The sequence below is a fragment of the Manis javanica genome, chromosome 14, assembly GCF_040802235.1.
Source record: "Manis javanica isolate MJ-LG chromosome 14, MJ_LKY, whole genome shotgun sequence".
NCBI classification, from domain to species: domain Eukaryota; kingdom Metazoa; phylum Chordata; class Mammalia; order Pholidota; family Manidae; genus Manis; species Manis javanica.
The window spans coordinates 73,405,050-73,431,026 of record NC_133169.1 but is presented as its reverse complement, the minus strand read 5'-3'; the positions used below and the strand labels follow the sequence as shown (position 1 = coordinate 73,431,026).

The 25,977-nt window shown below is 36.5% G+C and overlaps 1 protein-coding gene across 1 annotated transcript in view; it reads left to right on the top strand.

Moving 5' to 3' along the window:
* Positions 1–25,977, top strand: part of HSD17B4 (hydroxysteroid 17-beta dehydrogenase 4) — a 98,622-nt gene that overhangs the window by 46,166 nt on the left and 26,479 nt on the right. Inside the window, exons 9-17 of the mRNA XM_073222182.1 lie at positions 1,775–1,866; positions 4,810–4,834; positions 6,436–6,564; positions 9,526–9,629; positions 11,056–11,292; positions 13,564–13,615; positions 18,131–18,202; positions 20,115–20,218; positions 23,009–23,074. Of these exons, the coding sequence (XP_073078283.1) occupies positions 1,775–1,866; positions 4,810–4,834; positions 6,436–6,564; positions 9,526–9,629; positions 11,056–11,292; positions 13,564–13,615; positions 18,131–18,202; positions 20,115–20,218; positions 23,009–23,074 (881 nt within the window). The remainder of the gene's footprint in view (positions 1–1,774; positions 1,867–4,809; positions 4,835–6,435; positions 6,565–9,525; positions 9,630–11,055; positions 11,293–13,563; positions 13,616–18,130; positions 18,203–20,114; positions 20,219–23,008; positions 23,075–25,977) is intronic.

Genomic DNA, 25,977 nt, shown 5'->3' with positions numbered 1-25,977 from the left:
GGTCTTGGGTTATGCCGGGTCACGGGTTTGTTACTTTACCCTTTTCCATGAGATGTTTTCTTTTCCCAGATGAAGGCTGGCTGGTATTATCTTATTTCTGGTCACTCTTTTAGGATTAGTTGTATTTGCCATATTTTCGTATTATATGTGGTTTTGGGAGGAGATTTCTGCTTCACTTCTCACACCACCATCTTTTTTTCACCTCTTCCTTTTTTCTTTTTGATTGAGGGATACTTTCTCCATTTCAGCAATGTTTCAAAAAATCTAATTTCTGGCAGCAGAAGGGTACTTCAGAGGACTTGTTCACAGTAATGCTAGAAATCCTATCACCTGGAAATGTGGGAAAAAGGACTGGATTGAGTAAAAACTCTTTAAGATCTAATTTTGATTCCACATAACTTTATATGTTGTTATCAGTGAGATTTCTCAGGAATTTCACTTACCTCTTGAGCCTTGTTTTTGTTTGTGAAATTGAGTTTAGTAAGATACTAGTTAACCTGGGAAGTTGGGGAATAAGTTATTGACCTGGAAAGCAAGAATGTTTACTTACATTATTAGTGATAATCTGTGAAATAAGATGCAAGGCAGAAGTATTTTTCCTATGTGGTTTATGCTCTTTTCTTCTTTTTTTTTTACCTGCTCATTTGGATTTCTTAGGTATGTTTTTGTTGCATTCATTATAAAGTTAGCTCAAACATCTGCTCTCTACCTAAATATTCCTTCACTTACCATCTGTCAGTTGATACGTAAGGGAAATAAGAAGGTTATGTAGTGAGATGAGAGGTATGTATCGATTAAGAATTTATTTTATCCTGTAATTTGAGATGATTGGCATCTACTTTTGGTTTTCTTCTCGTGTGTAACACAAAATGGAGAACTGTGTGCCACTGGAGTTTTTGCATACTTGAGAGCTTTCAAAGGCTGAAAAGTGAAAAGTGTTTGTCACTGCTGTTTAATTTACAGGGACTGTAAATGTCTTTGTTACTTTAGCATATTAATATACAATTACATTTTGTCATTTCTCAATTAAAACTTGCTATTTGATGCTTAATGATGATAAAGTATATAAACTGCATCTCATATGAGCCTTGGAACAAGTTGGTGGAATAAGCAGGCAGAGCATCTTAACTGCCATCTTACTGATGAAGACAAATGTCTATGCATGCTGAGTGATAGGCTGCAAGTCCTATGTTGCCTACCTGGCAGGGCCAGCAGTAAAATCCAGGTCTTCGTACTCCTTGCATAGTACCTGTCTGCTCCGTTAAGTTGTTCACAGTAGGAATGCAATGGGAAAACACTTCTTATACTTTGTAACTCATGAGTAATGGCTGCAAGGTCCATTATCCTACTGGCTTTACAGTTTTCAAGGATATTTTGTACTTTTCTAGCTCCTGGTTAAATCTCTGGGAGAGCAAATTAGTTTTGGAAATGGATGGTACCTAAGTTCCTCATGTTCTATATAGCTTTGCTCCCCAGTCTTGAGTAGGCAGCTATAACCTGTCTTTGCCAGAATAGTATGTTCCCCATCTTGGGAAGGTGTGTCTGATGCCTTCAATGTTAAAAGCTGAAGAGAGCTTCAGGAATATTTCCAGTGGGATGAAAAAGTTCTTCCAAAAGCCTTGAATGTGAGACTAATTATGAATATCTCATTTTTTTATTAAGAAAATCTCTGAATTACCTATTATTTTAAAAGTAAAGAATTTACAGAGTAAAATGGTTGGTTAAATATGAACATATTCTTGTTTAAAACTTTTTTTTTTTGCATTTGTTTTAGATTTTCTGGAAACTCTGAAGCCAGATTATGTGGCACCGCTGATCCTTTGGCTTTGCCATGAGAGTTGTGAGGAAAATGGTGGCTTGTTTGAGGTATTCTACACCCTCCTGTTTTTTCCTAAAGTAATATTTGTATAACTAAATATAAAAAAGGATTTAAAAATTAGTATTTTCCAATAGCTCACGTTTGTAAAGATCTGCATCTGTTGATGCAAGTTGACATGACTTGCATGTTTTTAGATATTATGTTTGATATAATAAAGGGACAAGTGCTGACTAATGTGCTTTTTGAGAAAGTAACAGCAACTTCATAAATTGTCTTTAACCTTAGTTCTTCCTTCCTAATTTCTTACCAAATGAAAACCTGGCTGGTTTGATGTGTTTAATCATGTAAGTGTCATTTGGTTTGAGAACCTGAATGGTAAAGTAGAATGCTAGAGCTTGGGGTGTGGAGTCAGCCAGGCCAGGTTTTGAATAGTTTGTTCTGGTAATTGCAAAAAAAAATTGTGTCAGTTCTTTGTTCTGGCCTGATGGAATATTGTACAGGTTAATCTCCCTGAGATTTCATTTTGTTGTGGTAACCAGAAATCGTACTTTTACACTCTTAACATAGACCTCATCCATAGTGTTACCCCTTAATTTTAGCTACTATATCAGCATAGCAAGAATTTAGTCTGGTATGATAGATCAGTAAACATAATTTATTATTTACCTTAACTTTAAAAATAAATTCTTCTATTTTGCCTTATTGCAGAGCTTTAGATGTTTATCATAAAAATAAAAATCATGCATAATCCCACCATCCAGCAATATCCTATTTTTTTGCTCCATACTCAAAGTCACTTTCGATCTTCTAATGCCAATTTATACATTTTTGATTTCTCATTTGATTTTGGTCTTTTTCTTTTCTAGCATGAACAGTTGTATTTTAGATCACCCCACCTTTATTTGATTCTCTGTGGTAATAATGAACCTGTCCTATGAGGAATACTATGATACTCAAAAATATTTCTTGGTTGCAAAGTAACCTCACTCAGTTTGAAGTGAATGGTATATATTAACCTGATACATTTGAATAAAAACCTGATAAATACATAAAAAGTCTACACTTGTCAAAGCAGAGATATGTGTCTCCATTTTCTTAATCACAGCCATTAAATATGAGTTGTGGAAAATTAGCGGTAGAAAGGACTTTACAACTCTAAATTTACAGAAGAGGAAAATTTAATAATATCAAGCCATCTGGAGTTCACAGTTTGGCCTGGCTGTCTTTCATGTTATTAAAGAATTTTATCATTAAACTTTTTGTCTTTTACAGTTGTATCTATTATTAGGTATGTGAACAAAAATAATGTGCTTTTTGTAGAAAATTTAAAATATACAGGAAAGTATATAGAAGAAAATAAAAATCACTATCCAGAGATAACTATTATTAAATTTTTATGTGTTCTCTCCCAGTCTTTGATTAGATATACATTTTACATGAGTAGTCTTTTTTTATATACACATTTATACATACACCCAAACATACCCAGATAACTTAGATCATGCTGCAGATGAAGTTTGTTATGTTGCTCTGTTTTCTTTTACTATATTGTGAACATTTTTAGTGAAGAACATTTGGTAAGCATGATCGGTAAAATGTAGTAAGGGGTGTGTGTGATATTTTGACTGAAATCTTGAAAGTAAATTGCCACTTTGCAAAGTTCTGATAGCTAGCTAGAATGGCAGATACAGATTCTTTGGTTTGACTGGAGTGGTTGCTTCTAGCCTGAGAGGAGCTTATAGCTTGTTGCTTCACTCCAAAATATGGTAAAAAGTGATTATCTCTCTTGCCTGGTATCAGAACCACTGCTGATTTATCTACTATGACAGCATCAAGGCTAATGGGCTTATCACAAAAGGTGTGGGCATATGACTATAAAGGCAAAAAGTAATCAAAAGCCATACCCTTGAGCCCAGAGCCACTAAAGTAGGTACTGTCTGCTCGTACATTTTCTTCTCTCATGGGCATGTGGCATTCTTGTGATAAATTCTGGTACACTGAAGTTGCAGTGTTTGAAGATATGACAAACAGATTTTCTTTACATCAAACATTTTCTTCTGAGGATTTCCTCAAATGACCTCTAGAAAAAAATTTACCTTACTGCATAGCAGTTAAATGTATTTGGTCATTTGCCTTATCTCTATATAAAGATGTTTCAGTAAAATGACTATGTAGTTCATTAAGTCAAATCCTGGTTTTATTTTTCTTTCCTTTTTACTTTTTTACTCATGAAGTTTTCCTAGAGAGATGTGTTGTTCAGTCTGCAAGGTGCTGGGCAGTTTTACTACAGTTGACCCTTGAAAACATAGGCTTGTATTGTGTTGGTCCACTTATATGCAGACTTTTTCAATACATATATTGGAAAAGTTTTTGGAGATTTGTGCCAATTTGAAAATTGTTCTCTAGCATGCTTTACTGTAAGAATATAGTATATAATACATATAATATACAAAATATGTGTTAAGGGACTGTTTATGTTATCAGTGAAGCTTCTGGTCAACAGTAGGCTATTAGTGATTAAGTTTTGGGGAAGTCAAAAGTTATATGTGGATTTTTAACTGCATGGGGAGTTGGTACCCCTGTCCTGCATTGTTCAAGGGTCAACTGCATTTATATTGTTTAACCTTCATGGCTCTTCACAAAGAGTATATTATTATCCTCATTTTACAAAAGGGGAAACTTCAATTTAGTGAAGTCAAGTAATGTGACCAGGGTCACACAGCTAGCCAGAGAACTAATATCAAACCTCGGTTCTCAATGTCAGAGTCATGCTCTTCTGTACATGGTGCTGCTTTGTGCTTCTACTCTGATGGCATAATCAGTGCAATCAGAGGGGCCAATAGACTTTTAAAGAGCTATAGTATTTTCATGCAATGTCATCTAGCATCTAGTACTCTTAGTAAGATAGCTGCCTGTTCTTTCTGATTTTAAAAACTCCTGTTAGTGATTTCACATTAGATGGTATAACTTTTTTCCCCTCTTTTTGGTAGGTTGGAGGAGGATGGATTGGAAAATGTAAGTTTTTGTAATGTTTTTGGTTTGCCATATATAATTTTAATAACTTTAAACCTGTATATCCAATTAGATCTCTGTAAAGACCTTGTCCAATGCCTAATCAATGGATCTAGTGCATGCATATTCAAGCACAAATGGTGTTATACCAACAGGTTTTCTAAAGCATGTAAATTGTCCTTCAGACTTGTGTCATTTTAAACAATCTGTTCAGTTTTGTTCTTTCAGTAGTCCATATTCAGAGCTTGTCCTGTCTTATTCAAAACTGGCTATTCCTGTAGGCAAAATGATCTCTCTTTGTGTTGTTTGTTCTCCCACGTCTCTGGCATCCCACATGCTTGTCTTTGCTGTTTCAGCAGAGAAGTGAGTGGCAGGGAGGGCTGGTTTTGGAAAGATGGCAAGAGCCCAGATGGGGCAGCAGGCATGCTCTCCAGTTCTCTCATTTGACTCTCTTCTTCCTTGGAGCATGAGCCATCCAGGAGGAGACAGAGAGGAATCACACTGGACAACTTTCTGGGACAGAAATTACAAGCACTCTGTCAGCCCAACAGTAAACCCATGTGGCTTCAACTCTCTTACCCCAGCTCTCAAACCTTGTGAGCTCCAAATTGGATAATTGCTTTTTGACATTTAAAAATAGTTGTGAAAATTCCAGTACCCCAAATCAGGTTTTCAGTTGGCTGCTCATATGAAAATTAACTGAATGTTTTAAAGGGTTGCCCTTACTGGAGGGGATTATTACCGTATATTGTAGAATCAACATTTCATCCTCAATGACTTTTTCTCCAGTTATTAAAGTAATATTCCTGAATATTTTCAAGTGTTTTAATTATAGCCATTTAGAAAAGAAGGTAAGTTTGTGCAATAAAAGCTTTATATGGGACTTTAATGATAGAAAAGCTCTAGAAGCAGCATTTTGTCATTCCTCAAGACAAATATTCAATTTAATGATCACCAAAGTCTGACCATTATTTTTAAATAAGGTTACTAGTGGTAGTTTATTCCTTGGCCGTTTTAGAAAGAAAACCAGTGTTAAAATTCTCATGAAATTTAGGCAGCAATAATGATTCTTGTGAATCTGTGATGCGCATTCTAGTTGACTTCCTGTGGAAAAGGAGGAAAAACAAAGGGAAGAAGAGGGTTATTTGGAGTGAACTGATGTACGTGGTTGTCTGACCCTTTGACCTGTTACCGCTACTAGTCCTCAGTTTGCTATCCCACAAAGCTCTATTCTGTTTCCTTTAACTGTCTTATCCGAGTGGTCTGTGGTCATGAAGTCATTCTTTGGCACAATTATTTATAATTTAATGTCTTCTGAGTCAGCATTTCATTCAGCATTTAGTAGTGTCTGGCATAGTCAGAGAAGTTTTTCTCTTCAGCTTCAAATACATTTTTAAAAATTGACATCCTAATGGGGTTTATTATTTTAGGAAAAACACATTTTGAAGCTTATAGTAAAACTCTTTAGAAGTTAGGGCCTTTTTTCCCCCAGAATTCCCTTTTTCTTGAGGTTGAAAAAAATTCAGAGGGCTCTTATGAATTTTACTTTTTTCTGTCCCTCTTAAACTGTGTACTCAGTACCTTAGTTTTGTTTCTATAACCAGTACGCTGGGAGCGGACCCTCGGAGCCTGTGTAAGACAGAAGAATCAGCCAATGACTCCGGAGGCGGTGAAGGCTAACTGGCAGAAGATCTGTGACTTTGATAATGCCAGCAAGCCTCAGAGAATTCAAGGTAAAGAGGCCCAGGCTGGGTCAGTCCTGGTGAGGAAACAGAGGCAACAGAGCCTTCTCGTCTCTTTGGGAATTGTCTTCTGTTTTAACTGTGGGGACTTAGACACTTAAATCATCTAGAGAACATTTTTCTTCTCTAGTAGGTATTAGAACACTTTGAATTGAAGATACGTATGCGTTCCCACTGTAGTTTCTTAGTTCTTTTATAACCGTAGTTTTTTGGCGTATGTGTGGTAGCTGGATGGTATGAGGTATTTATCCATTTGTGCTGAATGCATGTACTCTACAATAGACAACTGGTTTCAGAGTTTTCCATTATCTAACCATGTGTTCCTTATCTCACCTGATTTTCCTTTATCCCCAAAAGTTTATTTAAGCCTGTCTCTGAGTAGATTTTTGCTTTGTTTTAGCACTTTCTCTTTGCTACTATCTCTCTCTCTTTCAAAAATGCCCTTTCCTCCTTTTATTGCCTCTACTAATCTTAATGCTTCTTTAGAAAATCTCAAGCCCAGGTAGTCAACCAAACCTCCCCAGATATTGAGCTGCTTAGATCTCTCTCTTAGCTGAACTTCTAGCACTTAAGCATCTAATTTTAATTGCTTTTCACTGTTATTATTTCCTCAGTATGTGGTTTCTTAACTGCATAGTATGTTTGTTTGGAGCCAGAGCTGTATCTCATGTATACTTCTGTATTCGTTGTTGTCATAGTGCTGAGCTAATAGAAAGGACTTAGAAATGCTTGTTACTTTGAACTATTGAACTATCTATGACATGCCACAGGAGTAGATAACCAATAAAAGTCACATGATTTTTTTCTAGTATAGCTCACATATGCATGTAGCATATGAAATTTAAAGATTCTTTTGGGAAAAATCATGAAATCAGTAAAGATCTTTTTTTTCCTCTTAGTAATTTTATATTCAGTGTGATAGAAGAATATATCTGAAAAATGACTGTTTTTTTTTTTCCTCTCCTTAATAGCACTTTCCTGCCTGCTGGTCCACTCACTGAAATTTTCAATATGTTTTTTCTCAATTAGAGGATACATGATTGTTATGTTATAGTAGTATTTTCTCTACTCCGTTATTTGAGATAAATTTAGTCTATGAATAGCAGTCACCTATCAATGAAAATGAATGGAAGGAAAAAGAAAGAAATATATTTTAAAATGCCCTCTAACATCAGAGTTCTACTTTATTACCTTTAAAGTATTAGACTAATATAAAGAAAGAGCTAACTAAATGAATTACATAATTATAAGTGAGAAGAGACCTCTAGTATTTGAAGTATAGTTAGAAAAATAATTTCACATTTTCTATGGAATTGAGCCTTTCAAGAGCACCTAGTTCAGTGGTCTCATTTTACAGGTGATGGGACTAAATCCCAGAGCACCTAATAACTGAGCACAGCTTTCTCTGAGTTTGAGCCAAGTGCTGTCTCTGACTGCAGCACTTTCAGCCTGTGCCCAGGGGACTTTTGGTTAAATAGCTCCCCTCTAGGCAGCAACCTGAATGGGTGGTAAGGGTAGGGTTAGTTGGCAAGAAGCCTCCTTACTGGCATCACCAGGAGTGGAATCTACCCCTAGCATCTCACATTCCGTAGTTTGGCTTTGTCTGAGTGTGGAAGGAGGCCCATATCTCTAAGGTTTGTCCCAGAGCCTTTAGTCTCTTACAGCACATGCAGATGCTCCAGGAGCCTCCTTTATTAATGCTTTAGACTTCTGAATCCTGTCTGGAATCACTGGTTGTCTTGCTAATGGGTTCCAGCCCCGGGCAAGTTCACTATGGATTCACTGTGACCAAAGAAATGACAGTAGAACGTTCTTGGGAAGAAAGGGGTTTATTACCTGGCTTGTTCTCCTGGTAGTAGGTCCAGCACTAGCGCTCTGCCTCTGCCCAGAGCACTGGGCTGAGCTCTCTATATGGTGTAATGATAGCTTATTGCCTACGGGTGTGGAAGTAGTAGCCTAGTTCATTTCAGTTGGCTGCTTATATGAAAATTAACTCAATTAATTAAAGGGTTTCCCTTACTGGAGGGGATTGTTACAGTATATTGTAGAATCAACATTTCATCATCAATGACTTTTTCTCCAGTTATTAAAGTAGTATTCCTGAAGATTTTCAAGTGTTTTAATTATAGCCATTTAGAAAAGAAGGTAAGTTTGTGCAATGAAAGCTTTATCTGGAACTTTATCGATAGGAAAGCTCTAGAAGCAGCATTTTGTCGTTCCTCAAGACAAATATTCAATTTAATGATCACCAAAGTCTGACCATTATGTTTAAATAAAGTTACTAGTGGTAGTTTATTCCTTGGCCTTCTTAGAAAGAAAACCAGTGTTAAAATTCTCATGAAACTTAGGCAGCAATAATGATTCTTGTGAATCTGCTGTGCATTCTAGTTGATTTCCTGTGGAAAGTTACATCATCAGGCGGTTTAAGTTCAGTGAGGGTCCTGGCCATAGGAACCCCAACTTCCCCACACAGGTCATAATAATGGTTTCTCTGGAAGAATTTTCAGTACTATATTCGAAGCTATTACTGAATAGAAGATAGTATAGAGACTTGGGGATGGTAGTGATCTTGGTATTGTTCCATCCTGGAGCAGGGGCAAGGTGGGGAGAGAAGGGAAATTAGTTGCGCTTCCACCAGTCAGACGCTGCATTTCTATGGACAAGGCTCCCACCTTGTAGAGGCATAATATTGCTCAAAGACATTGCCAAGCTCAGCACTTCCTTAGAATCATAACCTGTGAACAGGATGTTGGACAGTGTCTTGTTTTCCATTGAAAATACCCAGTTATCTTTGGTCTGTTTCAAAGTCTTTCACACCTTTTTTTTGTAATAGGTTGACATCATACATTAGTGCTGAATGCTATAGGAGTAATTATCTAGCACATTGTAGCTTTTCTTAGTCATGTCTTTAACAAAAGCATTATCATTATTATTATTATTATTATTTTTTAGAATCAGTTGGCAATATAATTGGAGCCCTGAGTCAAATAGAATCAGATGGAGGAATTTCGACAAATGATACCAGTCATGCGGCATCAACAGCCACATCAGGATTTGTAAGTGGGGGAAAAAAGCCTAAAGCTGTGCCTTCTCTGGGATTTTTTTCTTTTCTTTTTTCTTCTCTCCTTTTCTTTCATACAAAAATATTATTTTCCAGGGTATTAATTTATTGTTAAATAGGAAAGATAAGTGACCACAAAACTGTTCATGAAATGTGTACTAAATACTATACAAGTTGAATGACCACAAGGCTAAAATATTAAGGGTAAGTTTTACTTTCTCTTCTTCAGTATTAGACAAGTGTCTTCCTTTGTTTTGGAGTATCATTGATAATCCTACCTGAGTTACTAACTTTATTTTTGGAAAAGGATATTTATGTCAGTGCCTCTTTGAAGTCATTTCTTCTAAGGGAAAACATTGATACATTCTAATTTTGGAAATAGTTCAACATGGCTACAGTAAAAAGCCTCCCACTATGTCAGAAATTCTAATAGCTGATGTGAAGTTGCTGATTTTCTGTCTTCTGTACTAACCCTTCAAAAAAATTGGAGTGCATAAATAAGAAAGAAATTATTTGACAGGCTTGATTCTAGTGTTTTGTGACCCAGAGCAGACATAGTGATAAAATTAACAATCTAGTTTTAGACCTGAGATTATGACCAGCTTATTAATGTGATTTGACTTTATAATAGAGGGTGGCAAATACTTTCGCAAAGGGCCAGATAGTAAATACTTTAGGCTTCATGGACTATGTACTGTTTCTGTCACAGTCCTCCTGTTTTTCTTTTTTGTTAAACTACTCTTTAGAAGTGTAAAAACCATTCTACCTCTGAGTTGTTTGCCTATTCCTATTTCAGAGTGAAAGCAATTGAGAATTGGACATCATTCTTTTATAACCTAATCATGCTCCACGTATTAGCTAGGCCTATCATCACTAAGTAGAAAGTATAATATCCAGTTAGTTAAAGGGCATTCCTGGGAAGGAACTTGAGGTGAAATCTCATTTTAACTAAAACCATTATGAGGCAATCTAATTTACAAGCACTTAGTAGTATTTTGCTTATTTGTTTACAGTGAATTTTATATAATAGATATTATAGGGCAATTCACTATCCCTATTCCTAACAAATCCATTATTTTTTGTATTTTTGAGTGACTGATAGTTGCTGAATTAATAGGGCTTTCCACCATCAGAGACGGGAAAGGTGAAAATGAGACAAACTGTTAGCAAGAAGCAAGCAATAAAAAAGTAATTATTTTTAAATGAAGTCCTTTCTATACATTATCTGATTGGTTTCTATTAAAAAATCAAGTATAATGAAACAATTATGATACTATATGAAATTCACTAAAATGACATTCTATTTTCATGTTTTCAAAAGCAGACCTAGGTATGTAAGCATTTAATAGTTTTGAAAGTTAAAATTTTAAGGATTTCACCAAAATATCAATAAGACATTGTTTTGTATAATTGTCCCATAGGCTAGAGCCATCGGCTACAAACTTCCTCCATTTTCTTCTACTTACACGGAACTGGAAGCTATTATGTATGCCCTTGGAGTGGGAGCATCGCCCAAGGATCCAGAAGATTTGAAATTTATTTATGAAGGAAGCTCTGATTTCTCCTGTTTGCCTACCTTTGGAGTTATTATAGCACAGAAATCCATCATGGGTGGAGGATTAGCAGAGCTTCCTGGGCTTTCAATCAACTTTGCAAAGGTATGTCTAACAGAAAACCTTTATTTTGCTTTTCTTCCTTTTTTTTGTATCATTAATCTACAGTTACATGAGGAACATTATGTTTAGTAGACTCCCCCCATCACCAGGTCCCCCTGACATACCCCATTATAGTCACTGTCCATTAGTGTACTAAGATGCTGTAAAATCACTATTTGTCTTCTCTGTGTTGCACAGCCCTCCCCTTGAACCCCCCACATTATATATGCTAATCATAATACCCCCTTTCTTTCCCTTCCCTGCTCTTATCCCTCCCTTCCCACCCATCCTCCCCAGTCCCTTTCCCTTTGGCAACTGTTAGTCCATTCTTGGGTTCTTTGTTTCTGCTGCTGTTTTGCTCCTTCAGTTTTTTTTCTTTGTTCTTATACTCCACAGATGAGTGAAATCATTTGGTACTTGTCTTTCTCTGCCTGGCTTATTTCACTGAGCATAATACCCTCTAGCTCCATCCATGTTGTTGCAAATGGTAGGATCTGTTTTCTTCTTATGGCTGAATAATATTCCATTGTGTATATGTACCACATCTTCTTTATGCACTCATCTACTGATGGACACTTAGGTTGCTTCCATTTCTTGGCTATTGTAAATAGTGCTGTGATAAACATAGGGGTGCATATGTCTTTTTCAAACTGGGCTGCTGCATTCTTAGGGTAAATTCCTAGGAGTGAGATTCCTGGGTCAAATGGTATTTTATTTTGAGTTTTTTGAGGAACCTCCATACTGCTTTCCACAATGTTTGAACTAATTTACATTCCCACCAGCGGTGCAGGAGGGCTCCCCTTTCTCCACAACCTCGCCAACATTTCTTGTTGTTTGTCTTTTGGACGGTGGTGATCCTTACGGGTGTGAGGTGATATCTCATTGTGGTTTTAATTTGCATTTCTCTGATGACTAGTGATGTGAAGCATCTTTTCATGTGTCTGTTGGGCATCTGAATTTCTGTTTTGGAGAACTGTCTGTTCAGCTCCTGTGCCCATTTTTTAATTGGATTTATTTGCTTTTTGTTTGTTGAGGTAGATGAGCTCTTTATATATTTTGGATGTCAACCCTTTATCGGATCTGTCACTTATGAATATATTCTCCCATACTATTGGATGCCTTTTTGTTCTATTGGTGGTGTCCTTTGCTGTACAGAGGCTTTTCAGCTTGATATAGTTCCACTTGTTCATTTTTGCTTTTGTTTCCTTTGCCCGGGGAGATATGTTCATGAAGAAGTTGCTCATGTTTATGTCCAAGAGATTTTTTATTTTGCTTTTCTTCTGTATCTTTAAATATGATAGATAAATATCACATCCTCTGCATGTGTGTGTGTGAATAAAATAGTTTGTAGTGGTTGATTCAGGAATAAAGACTTAGCATATCTTGTGATTTTCCTTCATAAGAATAAAAGAAATGATAGTTGAAAAGGCAAGCAATTATGTACAGTCCCGTAACTATGTCATAATGTTATTAATTCTCTCGCTGCAGTTCACTTGCTTCGGAGCTTAGTTTGGCTTCTACTTCTTAATCATATGATTCAGAAATAATAAGTCCTCCAATATAAAGACTGTCAGTTCTTTCGGAGCAGAGAAGATATCTTAAAGTTGTGTTCTTCCCTTACACTCATAAATCCTCATTGATTAGTAATTATGGATTATTTGCTGATGGAGACATTGAACAAAACTGTGTTTCCAGTGCTTATCCCTGTGTCTGTTTCATATAGGACATCTAATAAATATCTGTTGAATAAACTGAACAAATTGACCAGTGCTAATAATGTAATTGTAGGTCACACATACCAAATACAAACAACTTGCCTAAAACAGAAACCTTACAGCCATGTTCAAAGTAAAAGTACTATCAGTGTCAGTATTTCCTAATTATAATATTTTGTAATTATCTACACAGAGTAGATTCTAAGGACAGTGTATAAATTCATAGTCACTTAACCTCATTATATTCAAAGCAGGAATACCCACATACAGGTGGGAAAACACTAGGACAGGAAAAACAAAACCTGATCCACATATCCAAATGCCCACGTCCCACTGCCATGGGACAGCTTAATTCCCTATCTTCCTCAGAACCCAGAGGGAAAAACAGGTGGGGGTGACGGTGGGAGGACAGATGCCAGACTGCCTCAGTGAGTCAGATCATTTGGGGGAAGTAGTGATGTGAGCATGCGGACAGTGAGATATCACCCGTGATTAGCAGTATTCACAGGCAGAACCCGTCTAACAAGGTTCTAATAAAATTTTGTTTCTCCTAACATAGGTTCTTCATGGGGAGCAGTACTTGGAGTTGTATAAGCCACTTCCCAGAGCCGGTGAGTCCTTGATATACAAATTTCATAATCATACCGTGGTTTTATTTTCTGACTAACCTTCCACACTGTGCCAGTGTGTTAAACTGGCATAGAGGGATCTAAATAAACCATATCAGAAGTTACTCAGGTGTGAGGCAGCCATTAGAGTAGATTGATATTAACTAACACCTGTTTTGGTTACCTTAAACTTTGTCCTATAATAGTCTTATATAATAAATTACTTCAAAAAACAACAATTTATTGTTGTATGTGTTATTGACAACTGAGAAGCATTTTTGGGGGAGTGTTATAAACTTATTGTGTATAATCAGTTATTTTTATGAATATGGTTCTAAATTGTTTGCTCAGATATTCACATTGGTACTGATTTTTGTAAAGTAAACAATAGTAGGAGATACAGAATTTCTTGTAATTAACTTTTTCCTATTTTCTTTTAGAGTAAATAATACCAAGTCAGCCTTAATAATACATTTTTTCTCAGTAATACCTTACTTGTTCAGTAAAGCTCTTTTTATTCTTCCATTAAAATTTGATGTATTTGTTTTGCTACTCTGTTGTCAGAATATTGTTTATATAATGGCCATGTAAGATGGTAAAATACAAAAAACATGTTTGTCATTTCAGATAAATGAAGCAGTCACCAAGTAGCTAGAATTCTACTTTTTTTCCTAAATCTTTTAATTTTACTAAAAATTTATGAGATTGTTATTGCTCAAGGCTGAATAGCTTTATTTCAGTGTTTGTGTCACAGCATAAGCTTTCACACAGCTCTTTCTATCTGAAGCAGTACAGTTTGTGGTGACTGCCTTCATCAAATATATGCTGCCTACCTGCCATGTGCTAGGCACAGGATTGGATTTTAGATGATTTCTTAACCTGGTTGCATATCAAAACTGTCTGTTATTACACTGCATGATATTCCTGTTTAATAAGTATGGATTCTGGATCCCATGTATGGATTTTGTGTGCATGTGTGTGTCATGTGTGCGTGGTGGTGGCACTAGTGGCGGTGGCGCTAGTGGTGGAGGCGAAGACTAGGAAGCTGTCATAATGTTTCATGTACCATCAGCCTAACGAGGGTTCAACTGGGAACCATTGTTATAAGGCAAGTAGACATGTGTGAAATAGATTTCTGCCTTTAGTGATTTTACGTATGGAGAGAGAAATTAGACATATGCAAAAAAAATTCAACTGAAAAGTGATAATTGGAAAGTATAGAAAATACTTTTCTTAATTTCTGGTACCTCCTTAGTCTCCAGTTATGTTTCTCATGAATTATGTTTCTTCAGTAGCTTAAAGAGTTCTAAAGTTTCTCTCTGGTAAATATGAATATTCAAAATTCAAGATACTTATAGTTTGGAACCTCTTTAAACTGCGAAAAAGCAAGGTATGACTAGTATTCATAATCTTTCCATAAAATGCTCCAGTTGATGAGACGTGGCCCTCAAGCATTAGGAGACTGATGTCAGCATCTCCGTATTCCTTACTGGCTCAGTTCTCAGTGCAGTGGTGCCATCTTAGGCTGACTTACTCCTCCTTGTGGTGGGGTGGAGGGGGGACAAGTATTAGATGAAGTGTTAGAAACCTAAGAGCAGCATTTTATTTCCCATCGTGAATGAGAATATATTCTAGTGCAAGATACACTGGCCTTTAGATTTTCTAGGTTCAAAAGTTTGATCATTATGTTTCTATTATGATGTCTTTATTAGACTCACTTCTTTCTCAAGATAATTTCTATTATTAAGGTAAAACAATATTTCCTCTGGAAAGTGAGGTTGATAATGTTACCAGCCTTGATTGTACTGAAGGGAATATGTGACCATCAAATATTGGCATATGTAAATGTGCTTTTGAACAGTAAGTATTATGCAAATGTAATTACACCAAATTCCCAAAATAGAACCTGATGGATGTGTGGTTTTGATTGTTAGGGTAGGTTTAACCTTTTTTCTCCTTAAGTACTCATCTTTAGATTTTTACAAAACTATAAAATAACACTTTGCTCATTATAGAAAATTTGGAAATTATAGAAAAGTACAGTAAGAAAAGAGTTGTCTGTAGTTATTTATTCACTGATTGAATATTTATTAAATACTTGTTATGTGCCAGGCTTTCTGCTAAGGATTGCTAATATAACTATGAAAAAGACATTATCTTTACTTATGTAGAGTTTGGAGTCTGTTTAATGATGAGTAGACACAATGGGCAATGATAAACCTTGTGATATAATGGGAGAAATCTTTTGGCACAGGAACACATTGTAAAGTCTCTAACCTGGAACTAAACTTGAGGGGTTGAGGAAGCTTCTTGGTAGAAATGAAATCTAAACTGAGATCTGAAATTCAGAGTTAACTATGTTAAGAGGAGGTTGAAAGATATGTCAGGTGAAGGAGAAACTATGTAGAGGTTTAGAAGTGAGAAAGAGCTGGGCCATTAAGACTACTGAAAATAAGCCCCTTTAAATGCAAGTTAGGGAGGGAAACAAGATAAGAGAGTAGAAAGGTAAAAATGGTCTTGATATGCCTTGAAAGGCAGGTGAGGAAGTTTGCATTTTATTTTAAAGGCAGTAGACAGCACCTGAAAGACTTTAAGCAGGAGAGAATTATGTGATCAAATGTGGGTTTTAGAAAGCATCAACTGGCTCATTGTAATGCTTGGATTAAAGGGGAAGGAGATAAAAGAAAGGAGGTATTGTAAGGGACTGTTGTAGTAATGTAGGTTCAGAGACCCTAGTTGGTTGGACAGGACTGTGGTCATGAGGGTGGATACAAGAGCAGAAATTGGAGAGATATTTAGGTAGTAGGCCTGCTCTTTGATTGGACATGAAATTGATCATCTGGGGAGATCATCACCAATTTGTCAATTATTTATTGCTTGCTTGCTAAGTTCTAGGCATTCTGCTAGGGCTGTAAGGGAATGGAGAACAGAAATAAATCTGTACTCTGCCCTCATGGAGCATATAACCTAGTTGGTGGGGGGAGGAGCCAGATTCAAATAACCACTCAAATAAGTGTACTGGTGCAACTACATGTGATAAACAATACAGGTAAACCATACATGATGCTATTAGAACTTAAAATAGAAGGATTTGGCATAGGGTGGGAAGGCAAGTGTGCTCTGAGGACTTGATGAGAGGGGAGATTTGAGAGAAGGATTTCAGCTAGGTAAGAACTTAGCAAAGAAGAAAAGAAAGAGCATTCCAGGCAGTCAGTGTCTTATGTAAAGGCCCTTGAGACAAGGAGAAGCATGGCTAAGGCAGAGCAAAGGAAGGCCAGGGTGGCTAGAGAGCCTAGTGGTGGTAGGAAATAGTATCATGTAGATCATATTAGGGAGTTTTATATTTATCCTAAGAGCCTGAGGAGGTGGTGGGGAGAGGTGGTGGGGAGAGGTGGTGGTGATGCTGGGAAGAGGGTCATGTCAGATTTGCCTTTAGGGAAATAGCACCTTGGATGTAATATGGAGCACATTTTAAAGCTGGTCAGAGTGGATGTGAGGGAGAAGTCTGTTGCGGTAGTTTAGCTTGGTCTAAGGTGGGGTTGGAGAGATGGAGAGAAATGGGTGTGAGGTTAAAGTGGCAGAAATCTGAATATCATCCTTGGCTTCTCTTTTACCATCCTTCACATCCAGACGATCATCAGGTTCTTTGTCTCTCCCTCTGTATATCCAGAATCCTCCTGTTTCTGTCCATCTCCACTTCCACGTCTTTGTTTAGGCCACCATCGTCTCTCTCACTTTCTACGTGTTCTCTCTGCCTCTGTTCTTGCCCCAGTCAGGTCTGTTGGCCTCAGTGCAGCCAAAATGTTATTTCCAAAATGCAGATGTGTTTGTCACTTCCTGTTGAAAATCTCACGTTGCTGCCCATAGCCTTCAGGATCAAGTTAAAAGCTTTTTTTATGATCTAGTGTCTCTCAATCTCTGCATACTCAAGTTCTGCCACATACTTAGGCTGTATTTTATGAGTCAGGAGTGATGCCCCAGTTTCTGGCTTGGGCAGCTGGAAGGACAGCACCATTTACCATGTAAGATACCAAAGTTCCGAAAAGCAAGTTTGAGAAAAAGATGATGATTTCACCCCCAGACACTGACAGTCTATCAAGACAGCACCAACTAAATGATGGAAAGAAGAGTCCATAAAAGAAACAGTGATTAGAAAGACTCTGATTGAAGCCAGTGGAGTAGAGATTTGAGAAGGAATAGGATCAATGGTATTGATTGTAGACTTAACAAATGTTTGTTGAATGATCAAAAACATTTTTTTAAAACTTACTTTTTTTTAGATTTTTTGAAATTACTAGTTTCAAATTTAGTGACTCAGATAATTCTAATTGCTTTTAATGTAGAGTTATTCAATGTTACATTGAAAATTATTTCAAATCATAATTTTTTAGTTTTTCTGAACTTCATAGTGGAAGTTATGTTAAATACACTTCATGTCTTAATAACTTAAGGTCTTTAACACAGTCTTTTTATTTATCTTTCTATTTATTTATTTATTTATTTTACTTTTCATTTTAGGAAAATTAAGATGTGAAGCAGTTGTTGCTGATATCCTGGATAAAGGATCCGGTTTAGTAATTCTTGTGGATGGTAACTCATTTCTAGTTCCTAAAATAATAATGTTAAATTGATAGGCTTTGTATGTAACATAATGCTTTACCATAGAAGTTGATTATGTTAACTTCCAATTTGTGAGAAAGCAAGGTAAGCATTCCAGAAATATACAAGCTCTTTTAGAAAGTAGGGAGGAGGCGGGAGGAGTTGATTGAGGTAGTGGGGAGAGTGGGGCATTTGAGGGGGTTTGAGACAGTGTAACCCAGCACAGGGTGAGAAATGTGGCTGATGTAGGGTCATAGAGGAGGATCAAGAATAATCCTCTTGCTGGGGTATGTTTTTGGCAGGAAGGAAACACAAACGACCCTCAATTGATAATTAGGCTCTATTTTAGGTATTCTTTCCTATGCTCGCTCTTTGGAACTTGGAACATATTTGACCCCTGCATCATTCTTATAAATGGCAGTTTGATTCCTAACCCTGTGCATTCAAGCCTGTTAAACTCAGAACGTGGTTTAAACCACAGCCTCATTTTATTTGAGGTGGAAACAAAGATTATCATAGTTTAATACATGTTGAAATACTAATAAACATAAGCTAATGATACATTGCTTAAAATTTATTCATTGTAAGGTTTAAGAACAAAAGAAATAGATACTGTCAAAAATTTTGAAAATAAGGAACAGTGGGATTGTATTATCTGACATTTGGAATATAGGCTTTATCATATTCTAAATACATACGTATAATCGGATATGCTGTTTTGGAACTTTCCTTGTTTTAATGGTATATTGAGAACATTTTTGATGCTTTTAAGTATTTTTCTACTACATTATTTTTGTTAACTGGTAATATTTCATCATGTGTCAGTTCTCTCTCCTTTCCCCCTTCCTCTCTTTCCTGCCCTCTTTCTTCTCCCCCCTCTTTTAGGTGTTCATATTTTCTTGTCATCTTAGATGTTGGCCAGCATTGGGCTACAGTTTTGCCAGTTTTCTTACCATCCTTCCAAATGTAGCATATATACACAAAGCAAGAGTTCTACAGTAACCTTAGCTTTCATTTTTGCTATTTTTCTATTCCATTTATTTAACTATCAATTGGCAATGGGTAATAATATATTAGAATTTGTGATAAAGTATAGATGAAATTAGATACCTAATTTACTGTGTAATAAAGATAAAACTCTTAAATACAAATAGACATAACTGTCTTTATTTTTATTAACAATGGATTTTTCCTCAGTATGCAGTTCAAAATCATATTCCTAATTTTCTAGAGCTGGATAATACTCAACCTCTCACTGGGAAATGAGTAGAAAGAGTGTCAGCTGTCTTAGATTCATTTATTATTTGCTTACTTATTCACTAATTTGCTCACTTATGTCATTTATTTATTCATTGATTCATTAATTAGTAATTATTTATTAGGCACCTTTTTATATAGGTGCCTTTCGGTCTAAGTGCTGGGTGAACATATCTAATACAATAGCAAAACAGCCATGATCCTGCCCTCCTGACACCGACATTGCCACTGTCACTTATTTCCTCCTTTACATACTGCCTCTTTTTGAGTGCTTTGGCAGAAGGTTTGAAAGTTTGAGAATATGGCATTTTATAGTGAGATCTGTTTGGAATGTCTGAGGTGGAGAGAATTGAAATGTGAAAAGCAGTTGGAGAGGTACAAGAAGAGGTGAGAGAAACTGCTATTTCATAGTCAAGAAAAGATTTGTGAAGGTTGGTTTTTTTGTGTGTGATTTCCTGAAACTGGTAGTGAATGAATTAAAATGAATATGTTGTGACCCCAATATGGGCATCTTTACATTACAGAACCTTTCAGTGATTAGGTTTTGGTTTTGAAATTTTTAAAGGAATTGTTGATTATATATTGGTTAACTAGTTACGTTTTTTGATAATAACTTCTTTTACTTTTTCTTTCATTTACTTTGCAGTTTATTCTTACTCTGAGAGTGAGCTTATGTGTTATAATCAGTTCTCTGTCTTCCTTGTTGGCTCTGGAGGCACTGGTGGAAAACGAACATCGGACAAAGTGAAGGTAGGCTATGGCTTATAAGCAAAATATACGTGCAGTTAAGGTACTTTATCTATATTTTGAATTTACTGTATTACCATGTGTGTAATTTCATAGGGGAGAGCCTCAGTAATCCACATTTGAATTAATATGTTCCTTGGATTTAAAGTACAGTTTATGGTTGTGTATTTTATTATATAACATGTTATATATAGAAAAGTCTGGCTTAAATAAGTATAGTATGCCTGAGATAATTAGGGAAATATTTTACTTCCTTATACAAACTTTGCAGCACCCAAAAGTCTTTAGAGAAATGAAATGTATACAAGTGATCCTGTGTAAATTAAAATCTTGATTCATTAAATTCATTGAACATTTTTCTTGTGTAAGGCAGTTCTACTCTATAATTCTCAAACTCTATTTAAAAACATTTTTCCTAAAAATATTTTATAATTTGAATTTTGCACTAGTTTAATTGGTCTTTATTTCTAATTTATTTGGGATGATAAGATTATACTGTAATAAATTTTCTTTTGGAGTAAATAAAGTATTACTTAAAACAGTACTGTAAGACTACTTCTGGAATGATGGTGCTCCTTAAACTGTCTCCACAGTGAAAGAGTCATAACTGGTAAAAATTAAAAATTTATATATAATTTAGCATTATATATAATGCTATATAGCATTGTGGCAAATGAAGCATATAGCAAATGAAGACATATTTATTCAAGAAAATCTGTATGTTGGTAAGAATAGTGAGAATGTGTAGCATTTGAACCGCAGCTCTCTCCTTCCTCCCTCTTCTGCTGGCTCCGCCTGTATTTCCGTGACTGACAGTTCATTTCAGGTGGCTCTATCTACCGATAAACAGTTTTCTGCCAAGAGGTATATAAGCAGGCTAAATATGTGTACACTAGGGATACTTGTATCAGGAGAGGTAAGAATCCTGGCCATTAAATTCCCATTTTCCCCACAAAGTGGCTGTAAGTAACGGGGCTGTTTTCCTCTCTCCATCGCCTACTTGTAGGGTAGAAACTCCATTCCGCCCATGGCAAGTTGAGGACACTGGAGCCCTCCCTGATCACTCTTACCCCAACTTGCTCTTAAGGTGGAGGTTCTATGCTGGGAGAGGCAGGCTGAGGAGACCAGAAGCTATCATCCCTAATTAGTACCCTTCTTATAAAGTGAGGATGTCACTTGGATAGACGTGGACGACTGTCCTTGCTCCCATTGGCCTTGCAGTGAGTGCTATAGAGGTTTTGCCCAGCAGGCCAAAAATAGAGATCTCTGAAGCTTTCCCAAGACTAGCTCATTTTGGAACAGAGTATTTGTTAAGTTCAAAAGTAAGGGTGCTCTCAAACACAAGGTTGCTTTAGTTATTATCAAGGGGAGGCTGGTAACTCCATAAGAGTCATGAGTTAGACCAGCCCATCTAGAACTTTACTAAAGAGACAGCTAAGAAAAGCCTTCATGGGATCATACCAAATCTCAAAGACTGGCCTACAAAGCTACTCGGGCAAAGAGGCTTGGCTTTTAATTGAGTCAAACTGTGGAGCAGCGTATGCCCCAGTGCATTGTTATAAATAATAGAGTAATCATCTGGCAATTAGTGGAGCCTAACAGCTGAGTGTGATACCAAAAGAGGCAGACAGTTAACAGATCAGAGAGAGACAGTTGCAGAGAGCCTTGCTAAAACTGTCATCCTAGGGTGACTGTGCTGGTCAAGGCTATACCCTGGGAAGAGCAACAGCAGGGACTGCACACTGGGTGGGAAATAGAGTTAGTGAAAGTAGTTTAAGTCACTAAACAAATAAGCAAGTTAACAGTAGTCACAAACCCTGGAAGGGGATGGAAGATAGGTATCCAGAATTGCTACAACACATTATCTAAAATGTCCAGTTAACAGAATGACAAGACATGAAAGAAACAGAAGTGTGACCCAGAGATTTAAAAAAAAAAAAAAAAGACAACCCAAAACAAAACAGGTAACAGAAATTGACAGACTTCAAAGCAGCTATAATAAGTATGTTCCGAGGACATAAAGGAAACCATGCTTAGAGAAGTAAAGGAAAGTATGGCATTAACTCATCAATAGAGAATATCAATGAACAGAAATCATAAAAAAGAACCACACAGAAGTTTTGGAGCTGAAAGTACAACAACTGAAATGAAGTATTTACTAGAGGGGCTGAATGGTAGATTTGAACTGAGAGAAGAAAGAAATCATAAAGCTTGAAGATCTGTCTATCTTTGTCTAAAAGGATGAAGAAAAGAAAAAGAATGAAGAGCCTCAGAGAATGTGGGATACCATTAAGCATACAGCATTCATGTAATGGCAGTACTGGAAAATGAGGAGAGAAGCAGAAAAAAATCAAAGAAATAATGGCTTTGATGAAAAACATTAATCTACACATCCAGGAAGTTCAGCCAACTCCAAATAGGATATAAATACAAAGAGATCCACACCCTTAGTAAAGTACATTTAAAGATTAAATCAATTGAGATGTGAATTGTTTAATTCTTATAGTTGTCATCATTTGCATTGGGAAAAAGTATTTACCTTTTTCTCCTTTGTGGCCTAGAGAATGGATCTGGTTGTTTTTCATTACACAGGGCCATTTCAGGGAAATACTGTAGATGAAGTAGCAGTTTTGAAATTTCTAGTATCATTATCTCCTAAACATAAAATATTAAAAAATTTTTTCTCCAATTTACAGATTTTATTACACATGGTTGTATATCTAAATACCAGTTTGGGTAAAGAGAATAACAATTATTTTGTTAATATTTAACTGTAATGTGTGTTGATTTCAGGCGGCTGTAGCCATACCTAATAGACCTCCTGATGCTGTGCTTACAGACACCACCTCACTTAATCAGGTAAAATGGTATTTTTGAAAAGTGATAAAGCCACTGTCTTCTGACACTTTTTAATTTATAGCTGATTCCCTATAATTTTTCTGAGTTCAAAAGTATTGGCTGTGTCCTTCAGTGTAATAAAAATAATGATGTATTTCTGTGGGTATAATTCATTCTTTCTATATTTTTACTTATAAATTTTTTCCCCAGGAGGTATCAAGAGAAAATATAAAATGGGTTTTCATGAGTCAGTTCAAAAAGCATCATGAATTGTTGGCTTGCCTTAAAGAGACTGCATAGCTTAGTAGTAAAGAATTTCTTGAAAGCCTTAGAAAACAGGATAAAAAGAATTAAAAGGTAATTTTTTAGTAATCCTTTCCTCTATCAGGAGAGAAAACTGAGCTGTGTTCCTCAAAAACAGATTATTTTATGCTAAGTTTAGAAGACAGGCAAAATAAAATCATCTTAGAAGAGGTATGTTATTTAATCTCTTTTGTTTGGCATAAATAATTTGTTTTCTGATGGAGGAAATAAAAAGCATTATCAGTTAACAAATTCTGTGAATGCATGAAAATTTATAAATTTAAGAAACAAAAGGTAATCATAGATGAGAAAAGCAACTTTGTTTTTGACAGGCCTAAAGATTATTCTTTAAGGTAGCCAGAAGACTAACCATGCAGATACATAACAGTACATAAAGCTCTGAAGTCATGCTCTGAGGAGCATGTAATGACAGCAAATTATAAAGTTCACTTATTTTTTTATGGTAATTTTGATATGATTGATTGGAAAACTGCAGGATTTATGTTTGATGGCAAATAGGAATGTAGTTTCTTGAGCCAGAAAGAATTAAGGTTGGTACATACTGTATTTTTTTCTGCACTGTATGTGTAATCAGGTGATGGAAAGAACAATACTCTCTTCCTCAGATTATTTTTGCCTCTAAAAGTTTTTCCCAGCCCTGTTTCTTAAGAATGTACCCATATTCATGTTTAATTAAAGCTTCATAGTTTTGTTGGGGGTTGAGTTTACTCTCCTTGGTTCTTGTCCCCACCGCAACAGAGAATTAAAGGGCGGAGACACAGTAGCAAAGCAGAATGAAATTATTTGAATACACTCTAAGGGGAGAGCTGGGCCAGAATCAAGATAAACAAAGGCAGGTTTACTTTAATAAAGCAGAGAGGAAGGAGAAGCTCGTTGAATTCCTGCTCAGCATTGGACAGACCCTTGCTATCTAAAGCAGGGGTCCCAATGTCTGCTTAGATCTGCACAGTGTGGAAACTAAGTCCTACCACCCCAGGATTTGGGGGAGCTGCAGAGCACTGGATGGAGTGGGATTATGTTCTGGGAACTTCCCAAAGCAAAGATTTTCAGGCAGGCTTCTAAGGGGCAGGATCGTACAGCTGCAATTCCGTCTGGGTTACCCTTGTGATGGGAACTTGCAAGCCCAAATCAGAGCTCTCAGCAGCCCCTCCCTACCTATCTGGAGTAGAACAGAGAGTGACACACTCAGAAAGGAGTGCAGGCAACCTCAGAGGAGGCGCACTTGAGGGTCTGGGGTTTTATAGGGATTTTTCGGTAAGAGCATAAGGCATAAAGCATACAGGTAATTCGTAATCCCTTTGAAGTTTTGTCTTAAGAATTGGTTATTTAGGTGACTGTGTTGTTTCGGACTTCAGCATTCTTTGTCTGCATAGGTATATTTACACTTCAGAGGTCTGTCTCCTGCCCTGCTTATAAAGCTTCTTGATTAAAAGGGCTGGAAGAAGAGGAAAAGACATCATATAGCTTAGGTTAAAGAATAAACTGGGTCTTTTTTTGCAGGCTAAGTAGATTTTACAATGGCGTGATCTAATTGGTACAATGAAGATACGGGCTGTGCTCAGATACTTTTCTTTTTGGGGGAATATCTAGATATTCCTAGTTGCTCCTGGCCTTTGAAACTTCAACTTATTAACTCGTTAACTCAGTGAGTCCTTCTGGCGCTCTGGTTTTACCTGATTAACTCTTTGAGTCCCATTTAGTGGGACTGGTTTTATTCTCTTTCTACCCCGCTCATGTCTATTTTTCTGCCTAACAGTGTAATTAATTTTATTAGGGCGCCAAAGAACAGAAAAGCATTCATGGTTTCATGGTTAAGAAAACTCAACAGTGTTCCTTTATTATTCTTGGGTTACTGAAATAGTAAAATGTATCTGCTCTAGATAAGAAAAGCTGAATATTTGCCAAGGCTTGAATTTGTACACACAGTAAGCAGAGAGGTTTATCTTCCTGTTACTCTTTTTCAGATGAGTAGAACTTTTTGTTAGCGTTTATCAGAGTTGACTGTTTTGCTGTGTGACAAAGGACAGTTGTTAAGTCAAGAAATATTTTTTTATAAATAATGGCACCCCTCATTTGACAGAAGTGCCTAACCCTTTTGTGTCATAGGGTCATTTCAGAATATGATGAAAGGTACTTACTATTTGTTAAAAATATTTTGCATAAAACTTTGTACAAATTTTAGAGGATTTGTCATTTGTTTTAAACTGTATCTGTGTTATAGGAGATAGAAATCAAGAAGAAGAAACATGATATTGTCCAGGGGCTGAGAAGGTACTTGAATACTCAAGATGGAGATGCCTGAATAATTAGGGCACCTATTCCTGCAACATTCAGAGATGGAATACTCATTAGGGAATGACACACAGAAGCGCTGGATAGGAAAGGTGGAGCTTAGCTGAATGAAAATGACATGTAGATATTCCCTCTGACCAAGGATGCAGGGCTTGGCAGAGTGGCCAGGAAGGGCATAAGAAGTAATGGTAGCAGAGAAGAGCGTGAGATGTGTACAAGGAGTCTGAATTAGAGTGCTCACGTCAGAGAGCAGTGGGAGATGGTTGTGGGTGGACAGATGTTTTAGGAGAGGTGGAAATAAGAAAAAG